This window comes from Dryobates pubescens, chromosome 36 (assembly GCF_014839835.1).
Source record: "Dryobates pubescens isolate bDryPub1 chromosome 36, bDryPub1.pri, whole genome shotgun sequence".
Classification (NCBI taxonomy): Eukaryota; Metazoa; Chordata; class Aves; order Piciformes; family Picidae; genus Dryobates; species Dryobates pubescens.
Window position 1 is genome coordinate 2,284,783 of NC_071647.1, and position 24,032 is coordinate 2,308,814.

General features: G+C 47.4%; 3 protein-coding genes across 3 annotated transcripts; all 3 read right to left on the reverse strand.

Moving 5' to 3' along the window:
• Window positions 1-531: 531 nt before the first annotated feature.
• On the reverse strand, window positions 532-2,540 carry HOXB5 (homeobox B5). Its single transcript, XM_009899922.2, has 2 exons — window positions 1,932-2,540; window positions 532-786 (listed from the first exon to the last, which is right to left on the reverse strand). Exons 1-2 carry the CDS (start codon window positions 2,479-2,481, stop codon window positions 539-541), a joined length of 798 nt encoding a protein of 265 aa, XP_009898224.2. The 5' UTR covers window positions 2,482-2,540; the 3' UTR covers window positions 532-538.
• A 3,848-nt stretch (window positions 2,541-6,388) lies between these two features.
• On the reverse strand, window positions 6,389-8,730 carry HOXB6 (homeobox B6). Its single transcript, XM_009899909.2, has 2 exons — window positions 8,184-8,730; window positions 6,389-6,656 (listed from the first exon to the last, which is right to left on the reverse strand). Exons 1-2 carry the CDS (start codon window positions 8,590-8,592, stop codon window positions 6,397-6,399), a joined length of 669 nt encoding a protein of 222 aa, XP_009898211.2. The 5' UTR covers window positions 8,593-8,730; the 3' UTR covers window positions 6,389-6,396.
• Window positions 8,731-20,111: 11,381 nt separating this feature from the next.
• HOXB7 (homeobox B7) lies at window positions 20,112-23,896 on the reverse strand. Its single transcript, XM_009899912.2, has 2 exons — window positions 23,422-23,896; window positions 20,112-20,398 (listed from the first exon to the last, which is right to left on the reverse strand). Exons 1-2 carry the CDS (start codon window positions 23,819-23,821, stop codon window positions 20,145-20,147), a joined length of 654 nt encoding a protein of 217 aa, XP_009898214.1. The 5' UTR covers window positions 23,822-23,896; the 3' UTR covers window positions 20,112-20,144.
• Window positions 23,897-24,032: the final 136 nt, after the last annotated feature.

The window sequence follows — 24,032 nt, forward strand, 5'->3', positions numbered from 1 at the left end:
AGAAACAACAAGGAGCATGGAGGAGCATCTGGAAATAAAATTTAATTAACAAACCAAAAGGAAAAAAAAAAAAACATTAAAGAAACATCCCCCTCTCACCACCTCCACCCCCCTCCCACCCCCCACTCCCACTTCCCCCCCCCCCGACAGCACCCCCCAAAAAAAAAAGACAAACCCCCCAAACAGAACACGACATGAACTCAGTCCTGGGACAGCAGTACCATACACGTTGGTTTAGGATGTTTATCATGCCGAAAAGAAGGTGCCTCACTGTACAGTACTCCGAAACTAAGCTCTGCGGGCGGCTTTATTTATTTATTTCCGCGGGTTTTGGTGTATTTTTGTTGTTGGTGGTGGTTGTTGGTTGGGTTTTGTTGGTGATTGGTTGTTGTTGGTGGTGGGTTTTTTATTTTATGTTATTTTCTTCTCTCTCTTCCCACCCCCCCCCCCCCCCCCCCCAATCTCTTCTTCTTCTTCTCCTCCTCGATATTTCCCTCTTCTTTTCATTCATTTATTTATTTATTTCCCCCCATATAATTTATGGCTGAAAGGCGCTGCCCGCCGAGGCTAAGCTCATGCTTTTCAGTTTGTTATCCTTCTTCCATTTCATCCTCCGGTTCTGGAACCAGATTTTGATCTGGCGTTCGGAGAGGCAGAGAGCGTGAGCGATCTCTATTCTCCTCCTGCGGGTGAGATATCTATTGAAGTGGAATTCCTTTTCCAACTCCAGGGTCTGGTAGCGAGTGTATGCTGTCCTCGCCCTCTTACCGTCTGGTCCAGTCATGTCTGAATAACACGGACAACAGCGGGGTTTGGGTTTGTTCTTTCAGCTCGGATTTTGCTTATCTTTAAGGTTATTAGTTAATTTAATTTTTTAATTATTATTTTTAATCCCGAAGTAAAATATCTCACCTCTTTCGGGCAGCTAGGAAAGCTTCTTCCCCAAATAACAGCCCCCCCACCTCCCCTCCCTCCTCTTCCTCGCACACCCCCAGACACGTGTAAACCTTCCTCTCCCCCCCCCCCCCCCCCCCCCCCCCCCCCCCCCCCCCCCCCGCCGTTACCCTTGGCCCCTCCAGATCTGACATTCGCAACTCAATATTCATAATTTAACTGGAGAAGCGAGATGTTGAAATAATCTCCCTTTCCCCCAGTTCTGCCTGGGTGTTTGCTGGCTCTGTTTGCAGTGGCATCAGGTTTAACGCTGCTTCCTTTTCTCCAGGAGGGGAAAAGGGGAAGGGGGTGGTGGTGTGTGCTCGTTATTCCCTGCGTATTCTCCTCTCGATTTTGGTTTTGTCAAGAGCAGATTGTGGAGAATACACCCAGCAAAATAAGAGTAGGAAAGGACCGAGAGACCCATCTGTGCATATAATGCCATTTTAATGGTCAATTCTTTCCTTTCCTCCCACCACATCCCCCACCACCCCCCCCTCTTTCCCCTCAATTTTTAAATTACCTTCTCCCACCCTCCACACAGGGCTGAGAGCCTGAAACAAGCCCTGATTTCGCGACAAGGATAGCGAAACTAAAATAAAATCTCCCCCCCACACACCCTACACAGCACTCCCCACCCCCCCTCCTCATCTCCTCCAGGCGCCAGAGGCAGCTTTAAAGCAGCGATCAGAGCAAGAAATACAAAAGCAATAAATAGCTGCGATTCTGATCAAAGAGCTAGCACCGAATAAAAGGAAAGGGAGATTAAAAAAAAAAATACCGAAACAACCCAGGGAGTAGGGTAGGGAGGGAAAAGGGGGGGGAAAAACAAGCTAGGCAGTGGGGTGGGAAAGGGGAAAAAAAAAGCAAGGAGTGGGGTGGGGAGGGAAAAGGGGGGGAAAAAGCCCTCAAACACAAGAGGAAAAGAGAGGGATGGAGGGGTTTGAGAAAAATAAACAACAACGACGACGAAAAAAAAAAAAAAGAAGTAGCTGTACCATGGCTAATGTGAAGTTTCCTCATCCAAGGGAATATCTGAGGTGCCTGCCCTTCTGTTGCTGCCGTGGAGGTCGCGATGGGCTCTGCCTGCGCTCGGGGGATGCTGCTGCTTATTGGAGTGCCCTCGTCGGCTCCCGAGGACGCGCTGGTCTCGTCTAGTTCTGTGAAATTTGTGTTGGTGGTGCTGGCAGAAGTAGCTTGGTCAGAAGGGGACGGGGTGGGTTTGCCTCCATGGCTTTCGCTGTTGGAGCAGGGCAGGGAGTCGGGAGAAGATAAGGAGCAGCTAGACGCCTGTCTAAACCTGCTCTCCTGAGCTGGAGAAGGGAAACCACGGGAGCTCTCTCCGACAGCCCCAAAGTGACTAGAGGAGGCTGAGCGGTTGATGCTAAGGTCCATCCCATTGTAGTTGTAGCCATAAGAGCTGGAATGCATGGTGCTTGAATCTCTGTAAGAACCGTTCATGGAACTGCTGGTCCCATAATTTAGTAACTGATAGTCGGGGCCATTTGGGTAGCGCCCTGAGAACGAGTTTACAAAGTAAGAGCTCATTTGGGTTATTTTGGAGGGCTTGATTTGTGGCTCGTGGTCGTTATAACCCCTGTGCTTGACGATTTATGATGTATTAATGAATTATAGCGATGCACTGTACTTCGTTTTTGCTATGTACGCGGCCAAATATGAGGGGGGGGGGGGTGTGGAGGAGGAGGAGGAGGGAGGGTGGTGGTGGTTGGAGGTTGAGGGGGGGTAAAGGGGAGGGGGGGGTGTGGGGGCCGCGTTTGGGCATCACGTGCTTTTGTTGACCAGTCGTAAATTCTCACTGATGACCTCAAGAGGTAATTCATGCTCTATGGTTACAAATAATGACGGAGACCGAGGGGGTTAGGCCCGAGACGACGCGAACGCGCCCAAGCGCGTCCCCGAGTGGTTTCCATCCTCCCCCCCTTCCCCATCCATGAGCGCGCGGCCGGCGGCCCCCACGCTCGCACCCCCACCTTGGCGGAGCGCGCCACCTGCCGGCCGCGACAGGGATAAGCAGCGAGACCCTCAATGGAATGAGGTTGGGATGGGGGGGAGGGAAAGGCGTTGAACCCCCAAATCTATCCTCAACAAACTCCGCTTTCCACCCCCCACTCCCCTTTCTATTATTTCCCTTCTCATCCCTAAAATCCAAGGGCGAGTTGGAAATTTGTGGGGGGTGGGGGGTGAGGCGCGCTCCCTGCGCTCCCCCCGTGGGTCTTTTTTTTTTTCCCTCTCATTCCATTTTCTTTCTTAAACTCTGAATTTCTTCCTTTGTGACCCCGCCGGGGATGTTGGAGAAGAGGCGAGGGATGAGGTGTCGGGTCGCTGTGAGGCCGGCCAAGGCTTCTTGGTTGATATCTGAAGTAGAAGGTGGCAGGCAGCGGGGGGAAGAGCGGGGGGAAAGCGAGGAAAAGCTGCTGCAAGTTGAGGGGGGAAACGTGGCTCTTTGGGTTTATTTCGCGTGGGTTTTGTTGAAAAAGTCGAAAGGTGTTGGATGCTGAGCTTGGAGACAGCGAAGGGATCGCACCTCAGTTCTAGAAGGTGTGTGTGAGGAAATAAAGGAAGAGGGAAATAGGGAAGAGAAATAAAGGGGGAAAAGAGTCCAAGTCCAGCCGGTGGAAGTGGTTGACAACGTCGCTTTTAGGATTTTCTTGTTGCTGATCATTTCACGTCCTCTTTGACCACATCCTTGTGCTCCATGGGTTTTCCTTTTCCATTTGCTAACCTGCGAGGAATATTGGGGAGCAAAAGCACGCTGAAATGGGTAAAAACGTGAGGAAGGAGCCGTGCTTTGTTGAGCATTACTTCCTCCCTTTCTTTTTTTTCTTCCTTCTTCTTCTCTTTTTTCCTCTCTCTCTCTCTGTCTTCCAATTTCTTTTTTCTTCTTTTATTTTCTTTCTTTTCGTTTTTGTTTTTGTTTTTTTTTTCCGAGGCACTTTAGGAATTTCATATGCTTGTCTGCAACTCATTGGAAATTATGCGCCATATTGAAAGTGACATATAATTATAATAATTACGGGCAATGAAAAGCGTGGCAATAATAGTAAATGTCCTACAGCTGTGAAGCTTCTGCATGAATTGATTTTAAAAGTGACTGACATTAAACCAGCTTGTGGCACGGGGGAACGCATTCATACATAGGTATTTCTGGTGGGTATTTGGGGGGGGTGGGGTGGGGAAAGGGAATGGGAAGCAGGAGATAAGGTTTCATCGCCTTTTCCCCCCGTGAAGTTGCAGAGAGCAGGACCCAAACTAGGCTCGGCTGGCTGCTTGATTCCAGTCCTAAATCCTCAGCAGAAAAAAAAAGCAGAATAACCCCACCACCAGCAGCAGCATTTCCTTTCATATAATTCCCCCAAACCCCCTGGAAAAGTTTGTTACTAGCATGCACGGAATTCCATTTTGGTACGGAGCAGAAGCCTTCCCCCATCTCATCCCATCCCGACCAGTCAGCCTCGCCACAAGAGCCACTGGAAACGCGTTCACGTGAAAACAAAAAGCCACTTTTTAAGAAAGATCTCGTTAGACTTAGCTTAGATTATATTTTTACCCTCACCTTTTCCTTCCCCTCCTTTTTTTCCACCCCCCTCCTCCTTACATGGAGGCTGTACCCTGGAGCTGAGGAGCTCCTCATTTCACAAGCCAAATTTCCTTGAAATCTGGACTTTTTTTGGGCGATACACTTCACTTTGATTGGGGGGATGAAGGGGGGGGGGGGGGAGGTATATACTGTAAAGGACCAGATGTTTGAAAGATGCTAGGCAAACGTTAGGTATCTTTGGTAGATAAATGAGAGCTTTTTTTCCCTTAACCCACCCCCCCCCCGTTTCCTTGATTTATTATGTATATGGAGAGCGTTTCGTCATAACTCTTTGTACTGTAACAATAAAAAAAGAGAGAGAAAAAAAAAGAGAGGGGGAAAAAAAAAAAAAAGAGAGGAGCGATACTAAAGCAGAATGGCAGCGAGGAAATACTCTTGGTGAAAGGTCTTCCATTTCAGATTAGACGCAAAAATACCCCCAACAACCCACCCCAAAACACTGAGGGGGGAAAGAAAGAAAGGGAAAACCAGATTTATCTCCCCACTGTAACTTCCGTGTGCTCGGAGGCTGCTTGTCCTTGCAAATTAGGAGACATTGTCACACAGGGAACAGCAAGGAGGTTTTACAACCCTCTCGCTCCTTAAAGAATGGAAGATTTCCCTGCGAAAAGGGAAAGAGAATCGTAATAATAATGACAGGGCTTGGTGGCGGAAGAGGGGGTTGGGGGGTGGGGGGTGGGGGGGGGAGGACTGTGCGTGAGATCGAAGACTTTTGTTTTTATTAGAGAATTCCATGTTCATACCTAAGACAAACTTCAAACACAGCACGTACAAAAAAATTAATAAAATAGAACTTTGTTGGCGTTGTTGTGGTCGCTTTATCGCAGCTTTTTTTTCTTTCTTTTTTTTTTTTTTTTAGGTAGTTCTCGTTCTTTCAGTAGATTTTTTTTTTTTCTTTCCCCCCTCCCTCCCCTCCCCCCCAACCAGGATAAAAAGTAAAACAATCAACCTCCCCTCCATCCCCCAAACCCACACACAACCACCACCCCCCCAAAAAAAAAAAAGGGGGAAAAAAATAAAAAACAACCCCACGAACTAATTACAAAGCCCCCAGGATTTGATTAATTTATGAAAGGAGAGGGATTTAAAAATAATAATAAAAGGAAAGAAAAATGGGGGGGGGTGGGGGGGTGAGGGGAGAAAAACAATATCCAAACCAACCCTATGTCCACCGTGCAGGAAACATCTTTACAAAATTAAGACAATAAACACCCCAAAATGACAAATATTGCAGCACTTCCATTAAATACAAGAGTTAGCAGGTTACTAACAGTGACACCAAGGGTAGAAACACGGGGAAGAGTCCTTTCTTTTTTTTCCTTTCTTTTTTTTTTTTTGTCTCTTCTTTTTTTTTTCTCCCTTTCCTTCCCCCCCCCCCTTCTCTCTCTCTTATCCTCTTGTCTCTTGACTTTTGTATTATTATTATTATTTTATCTCAAGAGTGGGGGAAGTGGGAGGGAGATCTCAGAAGAGGGGATAAAAATAATATTAAAAAACGCAACTAGAAGCCTGATTTTTTTTTCTTTTTTTTTTTTCCCCTTTTTTTTTCCTTTTTTTTTTTTCCTTTTTTTTTTTTTTTTTTTGCTGGACACGACAAGATCACTGGGAACACGAGTCCATGGCATTGGTGGCCCAAACTTCCTAGCTGTTGCCACTGCTGCTGAGGGCTTGTCCCACCAATGTGCAGGTTTTCCCTGTCCTCGCAACCAGCCCACACCCCCCTTCACCATCCTCTCGGCTCTCACACTCTCACTCACTCCCTAATTTATTTCGTTGGGTTTTGTTTTGATTTGTTTTTGTCGTTTCTTTTTTTTTTCTTTTTCCTGTGCTTTTAAATAATGCTTTCACTCCGCCGTTTTCTCCTCCTCTTCCTCCGCGCTGAGTTGCGAGGAGTTGAGCAATTTGTTCTCTTTTTTCCACTTCATCCTACGGTTCTGGAACCAGATTTTGATCTGCCTCTCCGTCAGGCAAAGGGAGTGAGCGATCTCAATCCTTCGGCGCCGGGTCAGGTAGCGGTTGAAGTGAAATTCCTTCTCCAGCTCCAGGGTCTGGTAGCGGGTGTAGGTCTGGCGGCCTCGGCGACCGCTGGGCCCAAAAGAAGAACCTGTGAGACCCGCAGGGGAGGGGAGAAAAAAATAAAAGGACGGGGGGGAAAAAAAAGAAAGAAACAGATAGGAAAAAAAGAGCAACAAATAAGGGGAACAAATAAAGAAAAATATAGGGTGAAAATATGAGGGGAAATAAAATAAAGGAAACAGAAGGGATAGCCCCTAGGTTTAATGGAGCCGCGGAGATGCTTGGATAACCGGCGGAGATGCTATGCCCCGCACCGCGGCTGTATGCAGAGGAGGTGCATGCCCTGTCCCTTGCCCTCCAAAAGCTCTGGGCTACCCCAAAACAATCCCCATGGCCGGGAGCCCCTCCATGCTCTGACGGAGGGCTCCCTTTGGCCGGGCCGCACCCGCTGGAAGATTCGCAGCAGCGCTGCAAGGCAAGGCAAGGCGGGCAGAGAGGTTAATGGTGAAGTTGCCAGGCTGCAGGCAGGGCTGGGGAAGACAGGGCAAGATCTATCTTATTCCGGAATGAAAAATCGCAAGGTGTTCTTTCCTTCCCCCACCTCGCCAGCCCTCCCTCGCTATTTTCCACCCTACCGGCAACTGTAATAGATCTGAGCATTTAAGCAATAATGAAGTGAATCGATCTGCCCAAACTCTACATTAAAGAGGACACAACACTTTTATGTCCCTGCGCTAATGGACATCAATTTGGAATTTAAAAGGCAACAAATGCATCTAAACATGGGGAGGAGGGTGGGGAGCCTCTATTATTTTTCTCCCCCACGCACTTTTTTTTTTTTTCTTCTCTTCCCCTTTTATTTTTTCTGTTCTTTGATTGAGGAAACAGCACTTAAAGAAGTCATATATCACCAGGAGGGGAAGGGGAAAAAAAAATATGAATATATATATCTATCTTCCCCGAGCAGACTTTTCATTACGTGCGAGTTTCATTAAAAATGTAGCCCTCTCCTTTCAAATATTTAAACTCTTTCGTGTTATTTAACTCGGGGAATCGGGCAGCCAGCGAGAGAGGGAGCAGCGTGGAGGGAGGTGTGTGCGTGTGCGTAGAGCGGGGGGAGTGTGTGTGTATGTGTGTGTGTGTGAGGGGTGCGTGTGCAAAGCCATCCAGATCTGATGTAGAAAAGATATCTCCCAGTGCGTGTGGGGGAAAGACAGAGACAAATCGGTGTAGCTGAGTGACACGCAAACTGGAATGTGCAAAAAAAGAAGAGAGAAACCAACAAGGATGTCTGTGTGTGCGCGTGTGTGTGTGTGCGTGATGGAGAAATGCTGTGCTGGGGTTTAAATAGAGGGTAAACTTTTTTAGCTGGGGGAGGGTGGGGGGTTGGGGGGGGGGAAGATACTTCAGTAGCGTGAAGTTTTGGGTGCGTGTCAAGGAGTAAGTTTGAGCTTCTTGTTGTCGCCCAACTTCCCGGCTGGAAGTTTGGGCTCTAAAGTGAATCTTATTCCTGCTTCCCTCGCTCTCTCGCTCTCTCTCTCTCTCTCTGGCGGTAACAAATAAGAAAGGGGGGGAGGAGATTGATGTATTTATTTCTGTAAAAGAGTAAACTCACTATTGCAAGAGTTCATCCGCTGCATCCAGGGGTAAACCGGGGCGGAACACTTTTGCTCCTCGCTCTCTCCGAACACACTTTTGCTCTGCGCGCAGTCCGATTTGCGCGGCTCGGGGGCGAAGGGCACCTCGTCCAGGCTGGGGGGGCCACACGCAGGGTCCTTCTCCCTGAAAAAACCGCCGGCCCCATAGTCACAGGCGGAGCTGCGGCTGTAGGCTCCGTTGCTTTGCTGGTAGTAAGGAGAGGAGGTATAACCTTTCTCCTGGACTCCCGTGGCTCCATAGGTGCTGGGATAGTGCCTCAAAGGATCCGCATAGCCCGAGGGATATAGCGGGATCTGTCCCAGGAAGGGCTCCTGCCCCGCCGCCAGACTCACCGGGAAGGTCGAGTTGACAAAATAAGAACTCATTGGAAGGAGCTTTTTTGCCGTCCTTTCCCCGGCTTTTATGATTTGTTGTGTTTTATAGTCCAAGTGGTTTAGCTATTAGTAGTATATCGGAGATTGGGTTTTAGCTGAAGGGAGATGGCGTGGTGCCAGCGAGGGACACAAGGAAATACAACCATCTGATCATGGGCTGACCAATAGCAGGCGCCTGAGGTTGCAAAATAGCACCCATGAGGAGCTGAGATTGCACCAGGGACCCCCAAGAACAAACCATCCACCCCCTTTTCCCTCCCTTTTAAACAACAGAAATGCACCCCCTTAACCAAATATATAATATCTGCCGAAAAGAAACATTCCCGGCGCGCTCCGAGCTTCATAAATAAATAAACGCGTGCTCCCCCCGCTCCTTCCCCTTCCCCTCCCCTCTCCCCTTCCCTTCCCTCCCCCGGAGCTCAGAGCGGGGGTGTGCGAGAGCGCGGATGGCGGTGTGCGCGCTTATATGTATTTACACATAGACAACGTATATACAAGTAGCCGCTGTAAATGGGGGTGGGTAAAAAACAAAAAGTTAATTATTCGCATTCGGAAAAGTTTAACCCCTCGTGTTTGCAAATCGTCCTGAAATCTCTAGGTACTTCGCCACAGTTAAAGAAAAAAAGGCGGGGGAAAGAAAGGGGTGGGGGTTAAAAAAAAAGTTTTCTCTGTGTGTTTGTGAACTTTATAAGGAGGAGATTCCGCCGGGTGGGTTAATTTAGATTTGCGGGAGCAGGAGAAATCGCTTTTGACAACTTATTTGGGCTGATGGTTGTCTAATTACCACAGATTAACACTCCCTGATCAGGAAAGCTGCGCTCGCTTGAGCCGAACCTTCGTTTCCCATATATTGAATATTTTTCCTTTTTAGTTGCTTTCTTATTTTTTCCCCTCCTCTGTGTATAAAAGCTTTATATTCCGGAGATAAATGGAAAATCGAAGTCTTTCCTTGATCCCTTGCTAAATCCCGATCCTCTCCAGAGTCCGGTACCGCATTGTGCCCTCTTGCGTTTTTTTGTTATTACCAGATGTATGCCCGACCTTTTTATGGCTAAAAGGAAGCTTTAGGTTATCATCAAAAGCTGAGATTATTGATTGGTACCGATCGAGATGTTGTTTCCTTTTTTTTTTTCCTCCTCTTTCTTTATTTTCTTTTTTTCTTTTTTCTTTTTTTTTTTTTTTTTTTTTTAAACGAGAGGGATACTAACGGTGCGGTAGGGCTGCAGCCCTGGAGGTGTGCAGAGATCCCGCGGCTTTACATCCCGGCCCCCACCCCCACCCCCCACCTCTGAGCCCGTCCTCACTTCAAAATACCTGGTCTTGCAAAATTAAAAGACTGGCTAAGATAATTCCTGAGGTCTCGAGCTATTCCTTATCATCCCAAAAGCTGCGTTTCACTCTGGGCTTCGCTTCTTTGGGGTTTGCCCGGGATGTGATCCGCTCTACCTGGTGCATCCCCCCCATCCAGATCCTGCTTTGCTCAAAGTGGAGTTGGATCTCCCACAGCCTTCTTTTTCCTTTTATCTTTTCCCCCCCTTTTTATTTATTTATTATTTTTTTCACCAAAAGGGAAAATCAGATTGGTCTCCGAGAGAAAAGAAATATATCATACATAAAATAATAAGAAAAAAAAAAACCCAACCCCAACTAAATTAAACCCAGGACTGTTCTCCCGATCATTGCCGTTTTATCAAGGGTTTGTTTCCTGCCCGAATTTGTGGCCATCTGTCTGTCGGGTCTTCTGTGCAATGAAATGACACGCTTTATAACACACACACATATCCCCTGTACTTGGATCTGTGTTGCCACAAATCTAGAATTACATACATGACATGGTGTCTGTGGAGCTGCCAAAGCGGCTCTCTCCGACCGAGCTTGAAGTATCTACTAAACCCGTGTCTTATTACGAGCTAATTTATTTTAAACATCGTGTTTACAGCACCAAAGCCAAGATTGTTTCATGCCACGGCTGCAATGAACATTTCGACTGAAACGTAATCCTTATAATTCAAGGAAATAACATGCAAAGGAAGTAGTTTTCATCCTACACGCGCACCCCCGCACCCCCCCCCACACACTCCTCCCTTCTCCCTCCTTGACTGATATCTCTTATATTTGTTCTTGCAGAGTTTCCCTTTGTGTATGGAATGGACCCAAACTTACGTAGATCTGCTTTATTGGTATGTGAGGGGGGGGGGGAGGAAAGAAAAAAAAAGCAAAATGAAAAGTGAGATTGAAAGGGAATGATGACTAGAGAAGAGGAACAAAAAAAAATACTGGGATGAGAGCCCGAAGTTAAGCCCTTTGCTAAGCCTAACAGCTCAGACATTGCGTTAGAGTTACGCAATAGTTGTAGCTCCTCGGAACCCGGCGACTATCTGGCTGTGAGCAGCTCCGCATGCAAATTGTTTTTGCGTCTAAGAAATGAGAAAGAAATAATTCGGTGCGTGAGTACATCTGCTGAAATTGTTTGCTCTCCTGTTTTCTCTCACTTCTGGGGGATGGCTTTGCAAATAAATCCCCCTCGAAATACTTCGGGGGGAGGGGGGGAGGAGGGAAATATCCTCCAGCCTCAAGTGTTAGCGTAGTCAAATACTACTCATCCTCCTTCCTTTCTGGCTAAAACCAGGCTTTACGCTTACTTTGACGGCCGACATTAGAAAAGAAAATACAAGAATACACTAATTGAAGTTGGCCGCTTGCTGATTGTGTGTCGCTGACATCTCAGATGCTCTGTAGATTAAAAAAACCTCCATAAAAATTAGTGTCTTGCCTCTGAGAAGAAGGATGACCCTAGAGATGGCTATTTGGGGGAGGAAAAGAAAACTTGGTTCTCAAGGTGGGGGGAAAAAAAATAAAAAAAGCCCCATCGCCTGTCATAGTTTTCATCTTCCGGAGGGTCAGGCCCGCGGTCTAATTGATTTGCCACCTCTAATAGATGTAAATAGGAGCAGAGGTCTTAAAACCGCACTAAATCTCGGTGAACTGAGTGTTTAGCATAGAGGTGGTTCCTATTCCCGGCTCAAAAGCTTTCTTAAAAAGAAAAAAATATACACACACACACACACACACACCCCCCAAAAAAAAAGGAGATAAAATTCAAAACTGAACAATTTTAAACTCTTAGGTTATTAGCCTGGTAGTTCTACAGGAGCTTTCCTGCCTTTCCTCCCCCCTACCTTACCCCCGTAAAATCCGAAGGTAAATCTGAGATGGATTTTGCAAATATATTTTCTTTGGACGCCTCTAGCGCCAGCTCAGACGGGAGGGAGCCGGAGCCAGTGCAAGAAGCGAGTTTATCCAGGAGCCCTTAAGTTAAAAAAAAAACCTTCTTTGAGCACATCTTTATTCAAATCTTTGGCCTCATCTCCTCAAAAAAAAAAAACCAACAAAACCAGGCTCGGGGTTTGCTAAGGAGGAGGCAATAAAGCGGGGAAGTTGCAAGAGACACCAGAAGGTGGAATAACAGATTCGACTAGGCTGGGAAAGCGGCTTTCCCCTCCTGACAGACATCACTCATCTGGCAGGGTTATAAATGCAGATAAAAAGGAGGATTTACAGCCTGTACAACCCCAGATCGCTGCCCGGGAAGGTCCCACTTCACTTCTTTTTTTTTTTTTTTCCATCTTGGTCTTTTTGCTTTTCTGGCCAACCCCAGCAAGCAGAGCCAGGCAGATAGATGAGGGGATTAAAGCAACACGCAAATATGTGGAAATGCAAACAGAACAGAGAGTTGCTTGTGTGAAAGCTAAACCCTCTCAGAACTTGGTAGAAAAGTTCAGTGCAGTTGGTTCCAATAAAAAATGAAACTCCTCTTTTTTTTCCCCCCCTTTTTTTTTTTTTTCTCCCTTTTTTTTTCATGTGGAGCTGGAATTCCCGATCCTTCTGAAGTGAGAACACAGCGGGGGTTTCCCTACCGAGGGACTTATTGCAGCCATAAAGTCAAGCCAACACCACGAAAACACTTGAAAAACCCCCTTGTTCCTGGAGTCAGACATAGAAAACCCTTGGCAGCAGAGCAGCTTTTCCCTGTAAGCCTCCTGCCTGCACACCCAAAAATCGCTTCGAAAATAAACCCCGACAGAGCCACGCAGAATTCCAGGGTTGGAGTGTTTAAAACAATAACCCTTCAAGGTGTTAAAAGAAAAAGAAAGAAAGAAAAAGGAAATAAAATCCTCGCTCATAACCGCTTGAAACTTAATTTCCAGCAATTTAAGTTTAATTTACCTGACTTCCCGAGCAGTGCATAATAACCTTGTTAATGGCATCTTTGAAAAGGAGCAATAATAATCTACCATTGTTCCATTAAAGAGTGCAGCTAATTATTAACACACACCAAAAAAAAGAAGGGGGGGCGGGGGGGGGGGGAAGGAGGGAGGGAGATTGGGGGACTCAAAATGCATCCAGAATGAAGTATTTCAGTGAAAGCAAACCTTGGAAAGGAGAAAGTGGCAAGAGAGGGTGGGGGGTGTGGGGGGGTGGAGGCTGCTGGTCAAATAATATTGGGAAAAGGAGGGAGAAGGAATGGAAAAGGCGAGATGGATCGTGTAACGCGGCAAGGGGATGCTGGGGGGTGTTGGGAATTGCAGCATGGAACAAGTTAATCATGGCTGTTGCTGGTCAAGAGAGAAACTTTTTTCTCCCCTGGATTTTTTCCCTTTTTAACAAATCTCTTCTTCTTCTTCTTCTTCTTTTTTAACATAGTCTTTGGCCATGTTACTCTTTTCTTTTTTTCCTTTTTTTTTTTTTTTTTTTTAATAGAAAATGTCTCTGGTCTAGACGTAAACAGTTGCCAGGAAACTGTGTGGTAGAAGGAGAAAACGAGAGGAAGAAAGCCGGAGGGAGGGAGGGCGAGAGAGAAACCTTTTAAAATCACAGGCACGCATTGTTCCTACAGTAACTTAAAAGTGATTCGTCGCCTGGTTTTACCCCCCAGCTCCTTCTCCAGCAACTTCCTCAGTCCTGTGGACACCACTTGACGTCTCTTCCCCAGACCCCACCAAAAAAACCCCAGACCAAACCAAAACCCGAACCACTCGGAGCAATAAATGAATAAAAGCTCATTTTTTTGCTGTGCTGATTAGCTCAAATCCTCTTCCTCTGTGTCATTATCGCATCTTACAACAGCTCTTCTTCTATTCGCCTCCAGCTACCTCTCATCTGCCCTTCTTCTGCATATGGACAGATGTGAGGTGGTCTATGTGTGGCTAGATGTATAGATTCGCACACACCGGGCACGGAACAGCTTTACCCTGCTCATCACCATAGGCTGGGGGCTGGGGGGTGGATGTATAGATCACGGTACACATGTGGGGTGTCCATAAAGTCACATGTGAGCACACATACATGTACCTTTGCGCCCTACACATGTATATCCAGAGACTTTAAGGTTAGACATGTAGTTGCAAACGCAATTCCCAGCAGGACACCAGGCCTGAAGAGCATCCAAGAGCATGGCCGGGGGGTTCTTGGGACCACCACCCAGGCTTGGGGTAAAGGAGGGGCAGCCAAGACAAGAGCACACACACCCTCGTCGTGCCCCCTCAGGGGTCACAGGCTTGCGGGGAGCCCCCCGGGAGCCGCCGCCCGCCGCGGCTGACGGTAGATGGCAGCAAACGGCGGGGAATGGGCGAGCCCCGGGAGCGGCGACGGCACCGGGGGGACGACGGCGAGACGGGGGCTGCCCTCTCTGCACCCCGCTTTGGGGTTTAGATCCTTCAATTAACAAGCAAAGGGAGGATGGGGAGGGGAGCCTGTCCGGGAGGAGCTCGGACACATACCCGCACTCCCCCTCCCCAAGCCCTAACCACAAAAGCCCTCGGGGGTGCGGGGAGATTTCTCGGTTATCCCACTTTAAACCGGGCTGAAATAGTGAAAAGGACGTGCCCGCACCGAGGTGCGTGGCTTCCACAAGTGGTTTGTCCATGAGAGGTACGGAAGAATTGGCCTAAATCCCATTTTGGAACAAGGTTTCTGAATTAAACTCGTATTTTAATCATTTATTTTCCCCTTTCCAAGAGCAAAAAATAACGAGAGACTTCGAGAAAAGGCGGGCGGTGCAACCGGCGTTAATATTTCTTTTCCCCTCTTTCCCTCTTTCTTTCTATCTCTCTTTCTTTCTTGCTTGCTTGCTTGCTTGCTTGCTTTCTATCTTTCTTACTGTGATTTATGAAAAATGTAACAGGTTCGGGAAGAAATCGCTTTTAAAAATGACTTTCTGTTTATTATTTCCGCGGCCCCCGATCCTTGACTCTTGTCCGCGCAATATTCAGGCACAGTGAGATAAATCGTCACGTCATAAACCGGTTTATGCTTAAGTAATGAATCTCCTCTTACCCCACCTCGCTTCACAGAGACAATCTCTCACCCTATCTCATTTCGAAAAAGCACCTCGGAACAGCAGCAATTAATTCGATATTTCAACACACACACCCTTCGAAATCACGAATAAAACACATTTAAAATGAGTGGCACCTCCGGATAAATATTTTCTTACATTCTAAAATCAAAAGCGAGCGTTGGGATATCAGAGAAGGAAGCGGGAAGGCGGCGGGGGGGGAGGGAGGGTTGTGCAGAACCTTGGGCGGAAAAGCACCGGCACACGGTGGGGTGAAATCCAAGCCGGTATTCCAGCCGGGAAAAGCTGTAAAGCCCTGTTAACACTGCAGAACGCAATTAAATACAAGGAGGTTTATTACATCGCAACGTCAGCTTCATTTGGGAGTTTCGGAGGCGGGGGTTGGGGGGGAAGAAGAAAAAATACAAGGAGAGCATCGCGCCCTGGGTTGACTTAATTCTTCTTATTATTTTTTTCCCCCTACTATTTTTTTGCTTGTTTGTTCTGTTTCTCCATATTATTTTTTTTTTGTCTTAAACTAATTTCCAGAACCTTATTCCCGAGGACCACCGCAAACTGCCCTCTCCGAAGAAACCACCCACATCATAATGACCCTGGAGAGCAAGGCAAAACCCAACTGGTTTCCACACAAAACTTCGCCAAATTACTGGGCTCGCCTGAAGACAAGCAAACTGGCAAGAGACGCTGCGAAGGGGGGAGAAAGAAACAACAACAACAACAACCAAAAACCCACCCCAAAAAATAAAGCGCGACAACTACCCACAAAGGGTTTGGTATTTTTCTAAAGGCAGTGTCTAAAAGCCTCCGTCACGAAGCTACTGCAAAATCCTTCATTCCAAGTCTACTATCTCCAGGTGACCTTACAGGCTTTCCCCCCCCTTCTTATCCCCTTATTTTCTTTCTCTTAGATATTTTCTTTCTTATTTTTTTCCCCTCATTTCCCCCCCTCGATCTCTTCTTCCTGTCTTATATCTTTCAGTTTTCTTTCCCGATTTTCTTTCTTTGCTTCCCTCAATTTCTTCCTTTCCTTCCTTCGAATTCCTTTTTTACCTTTTCAACGTCCTTCCTTCTCCTTCCCTTTCTTTTATTTTTTCTTTTCTCCATCTTTACGCTTTAATTTTTATTTATTTTTTTTTCGGGTTAAATTATCACTTAAACAGATTTCCATCGCCCCTAATTTCTTCCAGTGCTTCCCTTCTTCGCCACCCCACCCTTTTTCTTTCTGTTTCTCTCACACACACATACACATTCCCGGCATACAGGGAGATGGGGAATGGGATTAGGAAAAAAACGCAGCTTGCCAAAAGCATTTTTCTCAAAGCAAAGGAAAAAATAATAATAATAAAAGAAAACATTAAATGAAGAAAAGCAAATATTATTCCCTTACCTTTTGACGTCCATTTCTGTGGCATGAGTGAAATAGAGAGGGAGGAAGAGACAGCGTTTTGCTTATCTGTTAGCTGACAAATATTGTCCCAACCTGATAGCCGTCGATTGCCTCTCTGACTTGGAGAGAGCTTCTTGGTTTGGTGATTTGGAGGTTTGTTTGTTTGTTTGTTTGGGTTTGGGGTTTTGATTTTTCCCCCCCCCTGTCATTTGCATAGAAAATGGAGTAACTTCCCTCTGTGAAAAATGATAGCCTCCACTCCTCCGTCCAGAATCTCCTCTGCCTCTCCATTACTAGTGAGATTCCAACTCAGCAGGCAAATTAATAGAGGATTTACCCACACCACCACCACCCCCCCCCAAAAGAAATAAAATAACAATGACTTAAAAATAATAACAATCTACCAAAAAAAAAAAAAACCCACAACACCCCAGAACTCTCTTGCTCTGTGTGCGCGCAGAGGTGGGTGTCTATGTGAGCTGTGGATGTGTGGATAAGCGTGTGTCCCCCCCACACATACACACACCCCTCCCCTCTCCCCTGCTTTTTAGCCCTATCGAAGCTTATACACAAAAGTAAAAAAATGTAAAGAGGAGAGAGCCCTATAGAGGACACTGATCCGACCCAAGGTGCAGCGGACAGAAGAATGGTGCAATATAACCACATGGGAAATAATAAAAAGTTCATGTTCACGGTTAGCAGTCCACATGACCGGCTCTGGCCAATCCCAGAACCCAGCCACTCATAAAGTTCTATCACAAAGTTGTAAATTTTCATAAAACAACAAGGAATTTATTGCATTTCTTCATGACCGGTTTAACAGCAGTCTTTTTCTTAGCCGCCATCTTTTTTTTTTTAACCACCGCCACCCCCACCCCCCCTTTCTTTTTTTTTTTACCCACACCCCCCCCCCCAAATTTTGTGAGGGGGGGAAAAAAAATATTAAAAGGGGTTCAGAGATTTTACGTTATTTTTAACCCACCCCCTCTTTTCTCGGTGGCATGGAACCGAGTGCGGGGGTTGTTGGAGAGAAATAATCGAGTAACAGCACGTTGGGCTGTGGAACAATAACAGCCCCCTCTCCCCCACCCCGAATAAAGAGCTTGGGTTTGGGTTTTAAATAGGGAAATAGTAAAACAGTGGGGTTCGGGTGCGGGTTTTTTAATGCCTTTTTTTAAACCACTATTGAGATTGTTTTCTGTTGAAAGGGGCAATTAGGAGATTTCGGGGAGGGGGGGCGGAGGGGTAGGGGGGGTGGGGGGGGGGGCGAAATGTGGGAAGAGGAAAATAAAGGCAATAAAAGCTTGCCCGGGGTGTCCATGCCCTGGGAAGGGTCGAGCAGGAGGGGTTCGTGCCTCAGGGGATCCCCACAGCCGGACACCCCCAAACCACCCAGGTGTGGCCCCCCATCCCCCGGTTGTATGCAGGGTGGTAAGGAGGGGGATGCTCCGGGAAGGTGGGTCACCCCCACCGGTAACGTACTACCCTGCCTTTGGTGTATTAAACCGTCGCCGAGATTTTGCTTTGCCTGGTTTTCAGGGAATTCTCAATTCCTGTTGCCCCCCGGGCTGCAGAGGGCCGTGTAGGGGGAGCAGTTTGGAGGTGGGGGGTGGGTTTGCAGCCAGCCAGCCAAGCCACTGCAGACTAGGAGCAGGGAGGGTGTGTTGGGGGGAAATTTCTGGAATCGCTGTTTTTCCATTCCCCATCCCTCTCTGCGCAGAGAGCTCTTGGAAAGAGATTGCACCAAGGGATTTCACCAAGGTATAAGGCAAAATTCCCTCTTTTTTTTCTGTAGTGCCCGTTTCAAGCGGGAATTTCAGTGCGGAAAAGCCATAATCCCTCCTGCCTTTAACAATGAGCTTCCCACAATTAGCCCAAGCAGCAAACCCCGCAAATCCCTGTGTGTTGAGAGACGTGGGCGCGCAGATTCTTGGCGTGGCATCTTATTTTTGCTAGAACCTGGCTAAAAGATGATGCCCTGCGCCCCTTCTCTTAGGGCATGAAGCCATCTGCAGAGGGGAGAGCGAAGAAAAGCAGAGAGGCAGGGAGGGAAGAAAAGGGAGAAGGTGGAAAGCTGCCCCCTCCAACTCCTTCCAAATCTTCCTAGTTTTTTAATCATTATTTCCTCCTTCCCTGCGCATCTTGCTCAAAGCCGAGTAAATTACACGGAGCCTCCGCAGGAGGAATCCGCATCCTTACTGCGCAGTGCAAATAAACAGGCAGGGGCGGGGAGAGAGGGTGGCGAAGGATGCGCCCCTGCGCAAGTGCTTAAATTTCCTCGCCTTTTGTATTGCGTTGTTGATTCCATTTATGTGTTTATTTATTTATTTATCTGTACCCTGCGTTTAATTGCTTTAATTTATTTTATGCGCGCTTTGATGCCGAACATTATTTGGTGCTAATGAAAGATTTCCAGGCCGCCGTGCAGGAATTGAATTAAAAACACAAATATGCTAACCCCCACGACCAAACACATCGGATTTTCTGCGAAACCCTTAGAAGAATTAAAACGGGGGGGGGACACTAAAGTCTATTTGGGCTGATTCTGGCTTCTTTCCGTCCCTCCTTTGCGCTCGTAACTTCTCCAGTAACAGCCCCAGCGCAATCACAGAAGGAGGGAGAGACAGGAGAGAGCCTCGAATATCGATGAAACTTTCGTAAATTGGTCCAATCTATTGATAAGGTGGTAAAATTTAGGAGGGGTCGGCTGTTCAGGGCGTGTGGCCACCTACAAATGATATTCAGTGTCTTTATTTTAGAAAGGAACACGGAATTCCAATTTTAACGTGGATTTGTAAAGGAGAAAGAAAGAAGGAAAGAAAGAGATACGGGAAGGAACCCAACGCTTGATTATTGGCGATTTAATTTCCCTTTTTTGTTGCTTGTTGTTGTTGTTTTAATTGCATTTTCTTTTATTATTTCGAAGAATAATAATCACAGACGAGGGGAATAAAAAATAAACCATAAAAAATAAAGCAACGCGTCGCCATTAAATAATTCGCTACTTCCATATACAACATTTTACGTAGCACAATATTAATTCCTCTCCCTTTTTATTTGTTTTTCCTGGGTTTTTTTTTTCCCCTTTTCTTTTTATATCTTGTTTTGTTTTGTTTTGTTTTCCGTAGAGATTTGAAGGAAGAAGTCCAGGTAAAACTATACACAGACAAAAGAGCATAGCGAGGGAGGGGAGGGGAGAAAAGGAAGCACAGAGAGGGTGATAATCATTCGTGTGGCGTACAGGATTCTATGCGCTAAGTGTGATTTGCATTCAGGCTTCTTGTTTGTTTCTTGGGGGGGGGGGGGTGGGGGTGTCACATTTTCTAAATAAAAGGTGCTAAACACGACCACGTTACTTCATAGCGGGAGGGGGGAGGCAAAAAAGGGGCCACAGCGGAGGTACAAACGGAGATTTACAAATTACTGGGACTAGAGGAAGGCTCACATAGAAAAAAAAATGCGTCTATCCCGACTCTAAAACCACATGTAATAGGTAGATAGTCGTTCTATTGTACAAAACCAACCAAACAAAAAAGATATTTTAATATAGGTAGTATTTTTTTTTTCCTTTCTCAGTGTCAGGAAACACAAGGTATCATTCCTAGGGTTTGTCTTAATTAGTTATGCACTTATTTATCTATTTTAATATATAGTCTGTTTTGTTTTGTTCCTGCGGGGTTTTTCCCCCCTTATTTTTTATCTTTTTGTTTTGTTTTGTTTTTTTTCCTTTTCCTCTCGCGTGGGTTTCCACGTTTCCTGCAGCCAACCATCCAGCCATCCATCCACCTCTCTCTTCTTTCATTCCTCTTCGTCATCCTCCGCATCTGGTTTTTCCTGGCTGTTGGAGCCAGAGCAGGTAGTTTTGTTCTCTTTTTTCCACTTCATGCGCCTGTTTTGGAACCAGATTTTGATCTGCCTCTCGGTGAGACACAGGGCGTGGGCGATCTCGATGCGTCTCCTCCTCGTCAGGTAGCGGTTGTAGTGGAATTCCTTCTCCAGCTCCAGGGTCTGGTACCTTGTGTAGGTCTGGCGGCCGCGTTTTCTGTCGGTGCCTGGGAAATTAAGAGCAAGTTTAGATCAGCTGAGGTTGGCGGGGAGCGGGGATGAGGGTTTACTCTCTTAATTTCGTCCTTTGGTGCTACTGGGTTTGTTTCCTCTCTTATTTTTATCTTTGGGTGCTGTAGAGCAAGGACCTATCCACTGCAGTCCCACGGTGGGGACAAAGTCCCTGGAGGAACCGGACAAACTGGGACGACCCTATTTTTTTTTTCATTTGCAAGATCAACTCCTTTTCCTCGAGGCTTTTCTGCACCTCACCCTCAATGTTCTCAGTCCCCAAACCACTCCAGCTTTTATTTCCCTTCATCCAGGAAAAGCGTGCAGGGCTTTTTGTGTGTGTTCCTGTGCGTGTCTCCGAGGGAACAGCAAACTTCAGGAAGTTTGCTGCCCTTGTAGCACTGATCAGAATCTGAGCTCCTGCTTTAATTCTCATGTAGACACCAGCAAATTCGTGTGGCTGGGGAATGAATAGAGAAACACAGTCGGGCCAGAGCGAGAGAGGCGTCTGCTACCTACACAAATCCAACTATTTGTCCTCTCTTAAAGCTGTCATCAGGCGCCTGCTTAGAAGGTGTGTGATGGTCTTGATTATTTGAGGGGATGTTTTGGGCACAGCAGTGACTTCGCGGCTGACAGAGGAGCTGTTCCCCCCCCACCCCCCACCCCGAGCTGCTCTTTTGAAGGAGGTTCTCAGAGGAGAAGCTCCTCAAACACCTACCCTAAGCTCCTCATCACCCTCCAGCTGCCTGCGAGTAGGGTTTGGAGAGGGCCCAGCTCTTAACTCTCTCTTTCCACCCGACATTTCCTGGAGTCGGGTTGGGAATAATTCTACAATATGGTGTTTGTGATCCTGACTCTATCCTTTATGTAAATGCGATGTATATCTATAGTATAAAGTGTTCTTCTCCTGAGCAGCTGGGATGGCAAACAGCAGCCCTCGGCCTCTCCTCCACACATTCCACTGGACTCCTCTTCTTCTTCCCCTTATTTTTTTTTTTTAACACCCCCCCCCCCCCCTTTCCTTTCTAAAAGAAGAAAAGGTCCAGTCATTAAAAGGAGAAAAAAAGAAAAGGAAAAGAAAGCAAGTAAAAAAGAAGGCAAAATAGCCAGGCTGGCTGTAAAGTAAAAATGTGCAGGTCGTGGAATGCGGGTTGTAAAATCCGCTGAGAGGAGAGAGCCATAAACTGCTGCTGAATAGGGATGACAACTCTATCTCTGCTCCCTGATGAAATTCCACAAGCGGGATCGCACAGTGGGCATGAGGCACTAGGAAAGGAGGCAGGGGGGAGGAGGGGGGGGAGGAGAGGAGACCCCACTTTTACAACCCAGTTCGAGTTTTTTTTAGGCTCAGCAGATCCCAGAGCATCCAGGGTTTGGGTTTGGAGTTCAGGACCTCGCTCCTTTCCCCAAACCTTCTCTAATGGTGATCCTTGCAGCGTCACAGGCTGAAAAAGAGGTGGGGGGTATGGGGGAGTTTCTTACATCTAAAGTCAGAGAAAAGCGGAGGCGAAGTGTTTATGACCAGAAATATTCGGTCTTAGATAAATCAACTGCAAAAGTGAATGAATTATGGAGCAGGTAATGGAAAGAACTGACCACCAAATAGGTGTGAGGGTAACTCCTGCCTTTCCAAGCCTCTTTGCATTGGCTGCTCCGCTGTTTTCTTTGCCCTCTCCTTCACAGGGAGGTTGGCCCGCACTCCACTCACCCCTGAGGATTCCTAAACAAGACCTTTCCCGAATATTTTGGCCGCGGAAGGAGGCTGGCTCGCAGGGATGCTCTCAAGTTGCAATCTGGCACTGCTGAGAAGCTGGAGAGGCTGGAAAATGAGCTCACGCCTTCCCCTCGGCTCCCAGCCGGGACAGCAGCTCCTTTCTCCCCCCTTCTCAGGATTACAGCAGTGTAAACAGACTGCGCGTGCACAAGGACATTGGTCGGGATGCTCCAAACTGAGGGGAACTCAGCCCAGAGCAGCTGAGCTCAGCCCAGCCCGGCTAGGAGCAACCCAGCCCAGCCCGGGGAAGGAGGGAGCCGGGACTCTGCAGGCCCGCTCCCGTGCCAGGGAAATGGATATTTATTAAATGTTAATTGACATTAATACCCTGAGACGGAGACGATTGGTGACGAGAGGCAGCGTAGCCGCCCGGCCTCCATCAGCTTTGGGGTTGAGACATGTGCGGGGGCTGCGTGTCCCGTCCCCCACCCGGCTCCTCTCCCGCGAATCACTGCGCGGCCTTCCGCGAAGCTGCGCTGCTCTGTAGAAACCCAGCAGGGTCACGCTGAGCACCTCATGGTCCCTAAAGACCATCACACCGCGGTGATGTTTCTTGAGAGGTCACAGAGACGTCCTCCCGTTCCATCCATCCATCCATCCATCCATCCATCCATCCATCCATCCATCCATCTATCCGGATTCCGGCCAGAGTGTCACCGGCTGGAGAGCGGAGTTTTTAATTGCCCCGGGAATGATGTGTTGCTGTTTCTGATGGCAACACGCTACGTTTAATTGCAGTGTCTGGCACATCGTGGTGGAGGGGCTGGTAAATGAAGGTTTTGCAATCTAACAGCAAACAAACCAAGCTTGCAGGCACCTCCCATAAATAGTTTCTTTCGGAATCTATATCTGCACGGGGTTAGCACCATCTCCATCCTGTAAATATAGGAGAAGAGGAGCCTGGCCATTATTTCTGCAGCTCTGTCTTGTCCCCTCTAAGACAAACTGCCCTGTGCCCTGCACATACCCAGCCCCAGCAACGCACCAATAAATATTTAAAGCTAAAAGGATGGCTTTATGGTGGTGGTGTGTGTGGGGAGGGGGTGTTCGCTCTCCCCCTCTCTCTTTTGAAGATGCGTTTTGGGTGAAACGTCATGAAAGGAGTTGGGGACAATTCCCCCACCCCACCCCACCCCTCCCTCGCACGCCAGCAAATAATTTACACTCCCCCCACTTCCCCCCCTCTCTCACACACACAGAGACATACCCAGGGCTTCACTCTTTCGGGAGGTTGGGGCTTACCTGTGCTCCTCATCCAGGGGTAGATACGGAAGTTAGTGTCGCTTTGCAAATCTGAGTCCCTCTGGTCCGTTTTGTTGCAATTCTGCTTGGAAGCATCTCCCGGGCACATCATGGAGAGGTTTTGTTCAAAAGGGGAACAGTGCATGTTGAAAGAGCCGGGTTCCAGGCCATAACCAGAGGAATACATATTGGGGGGTTGGGGGTGTACGGCGCTGCCACTGGAGTAGAGCCCGGGCATGGAAGCGGCGAAAGGAGGAGTGGATCCGGCCCCATAACCCGTTCGTTGGGTGTTGGAGGCGAAAGCGCAAGAAGTTTGCTCGGGAAAGACTCCGGATGGGAAAACCGAACTTGCGGCTTGATATTTCGAAAATAAAGCATTCGCATAATACAATGAACTCATAATTTGGCCGGGTGATTTGTAGGTCGGGACGTTTTAGTGTCGGTTTTACGAGGTACCGTGATATATTACGGAATTAGAGTCCAGATTTACACCAAAAAAGAGCCCTTTTTCCTCCCGGCCCCATGTGACGCGGGGGCACGTGGCTCCAGCGGCTCCAATCGCCGCCCGCTCCTTCCTCGGGGGCAAGAAAAAAAACCTGGAGTGCTGCTGG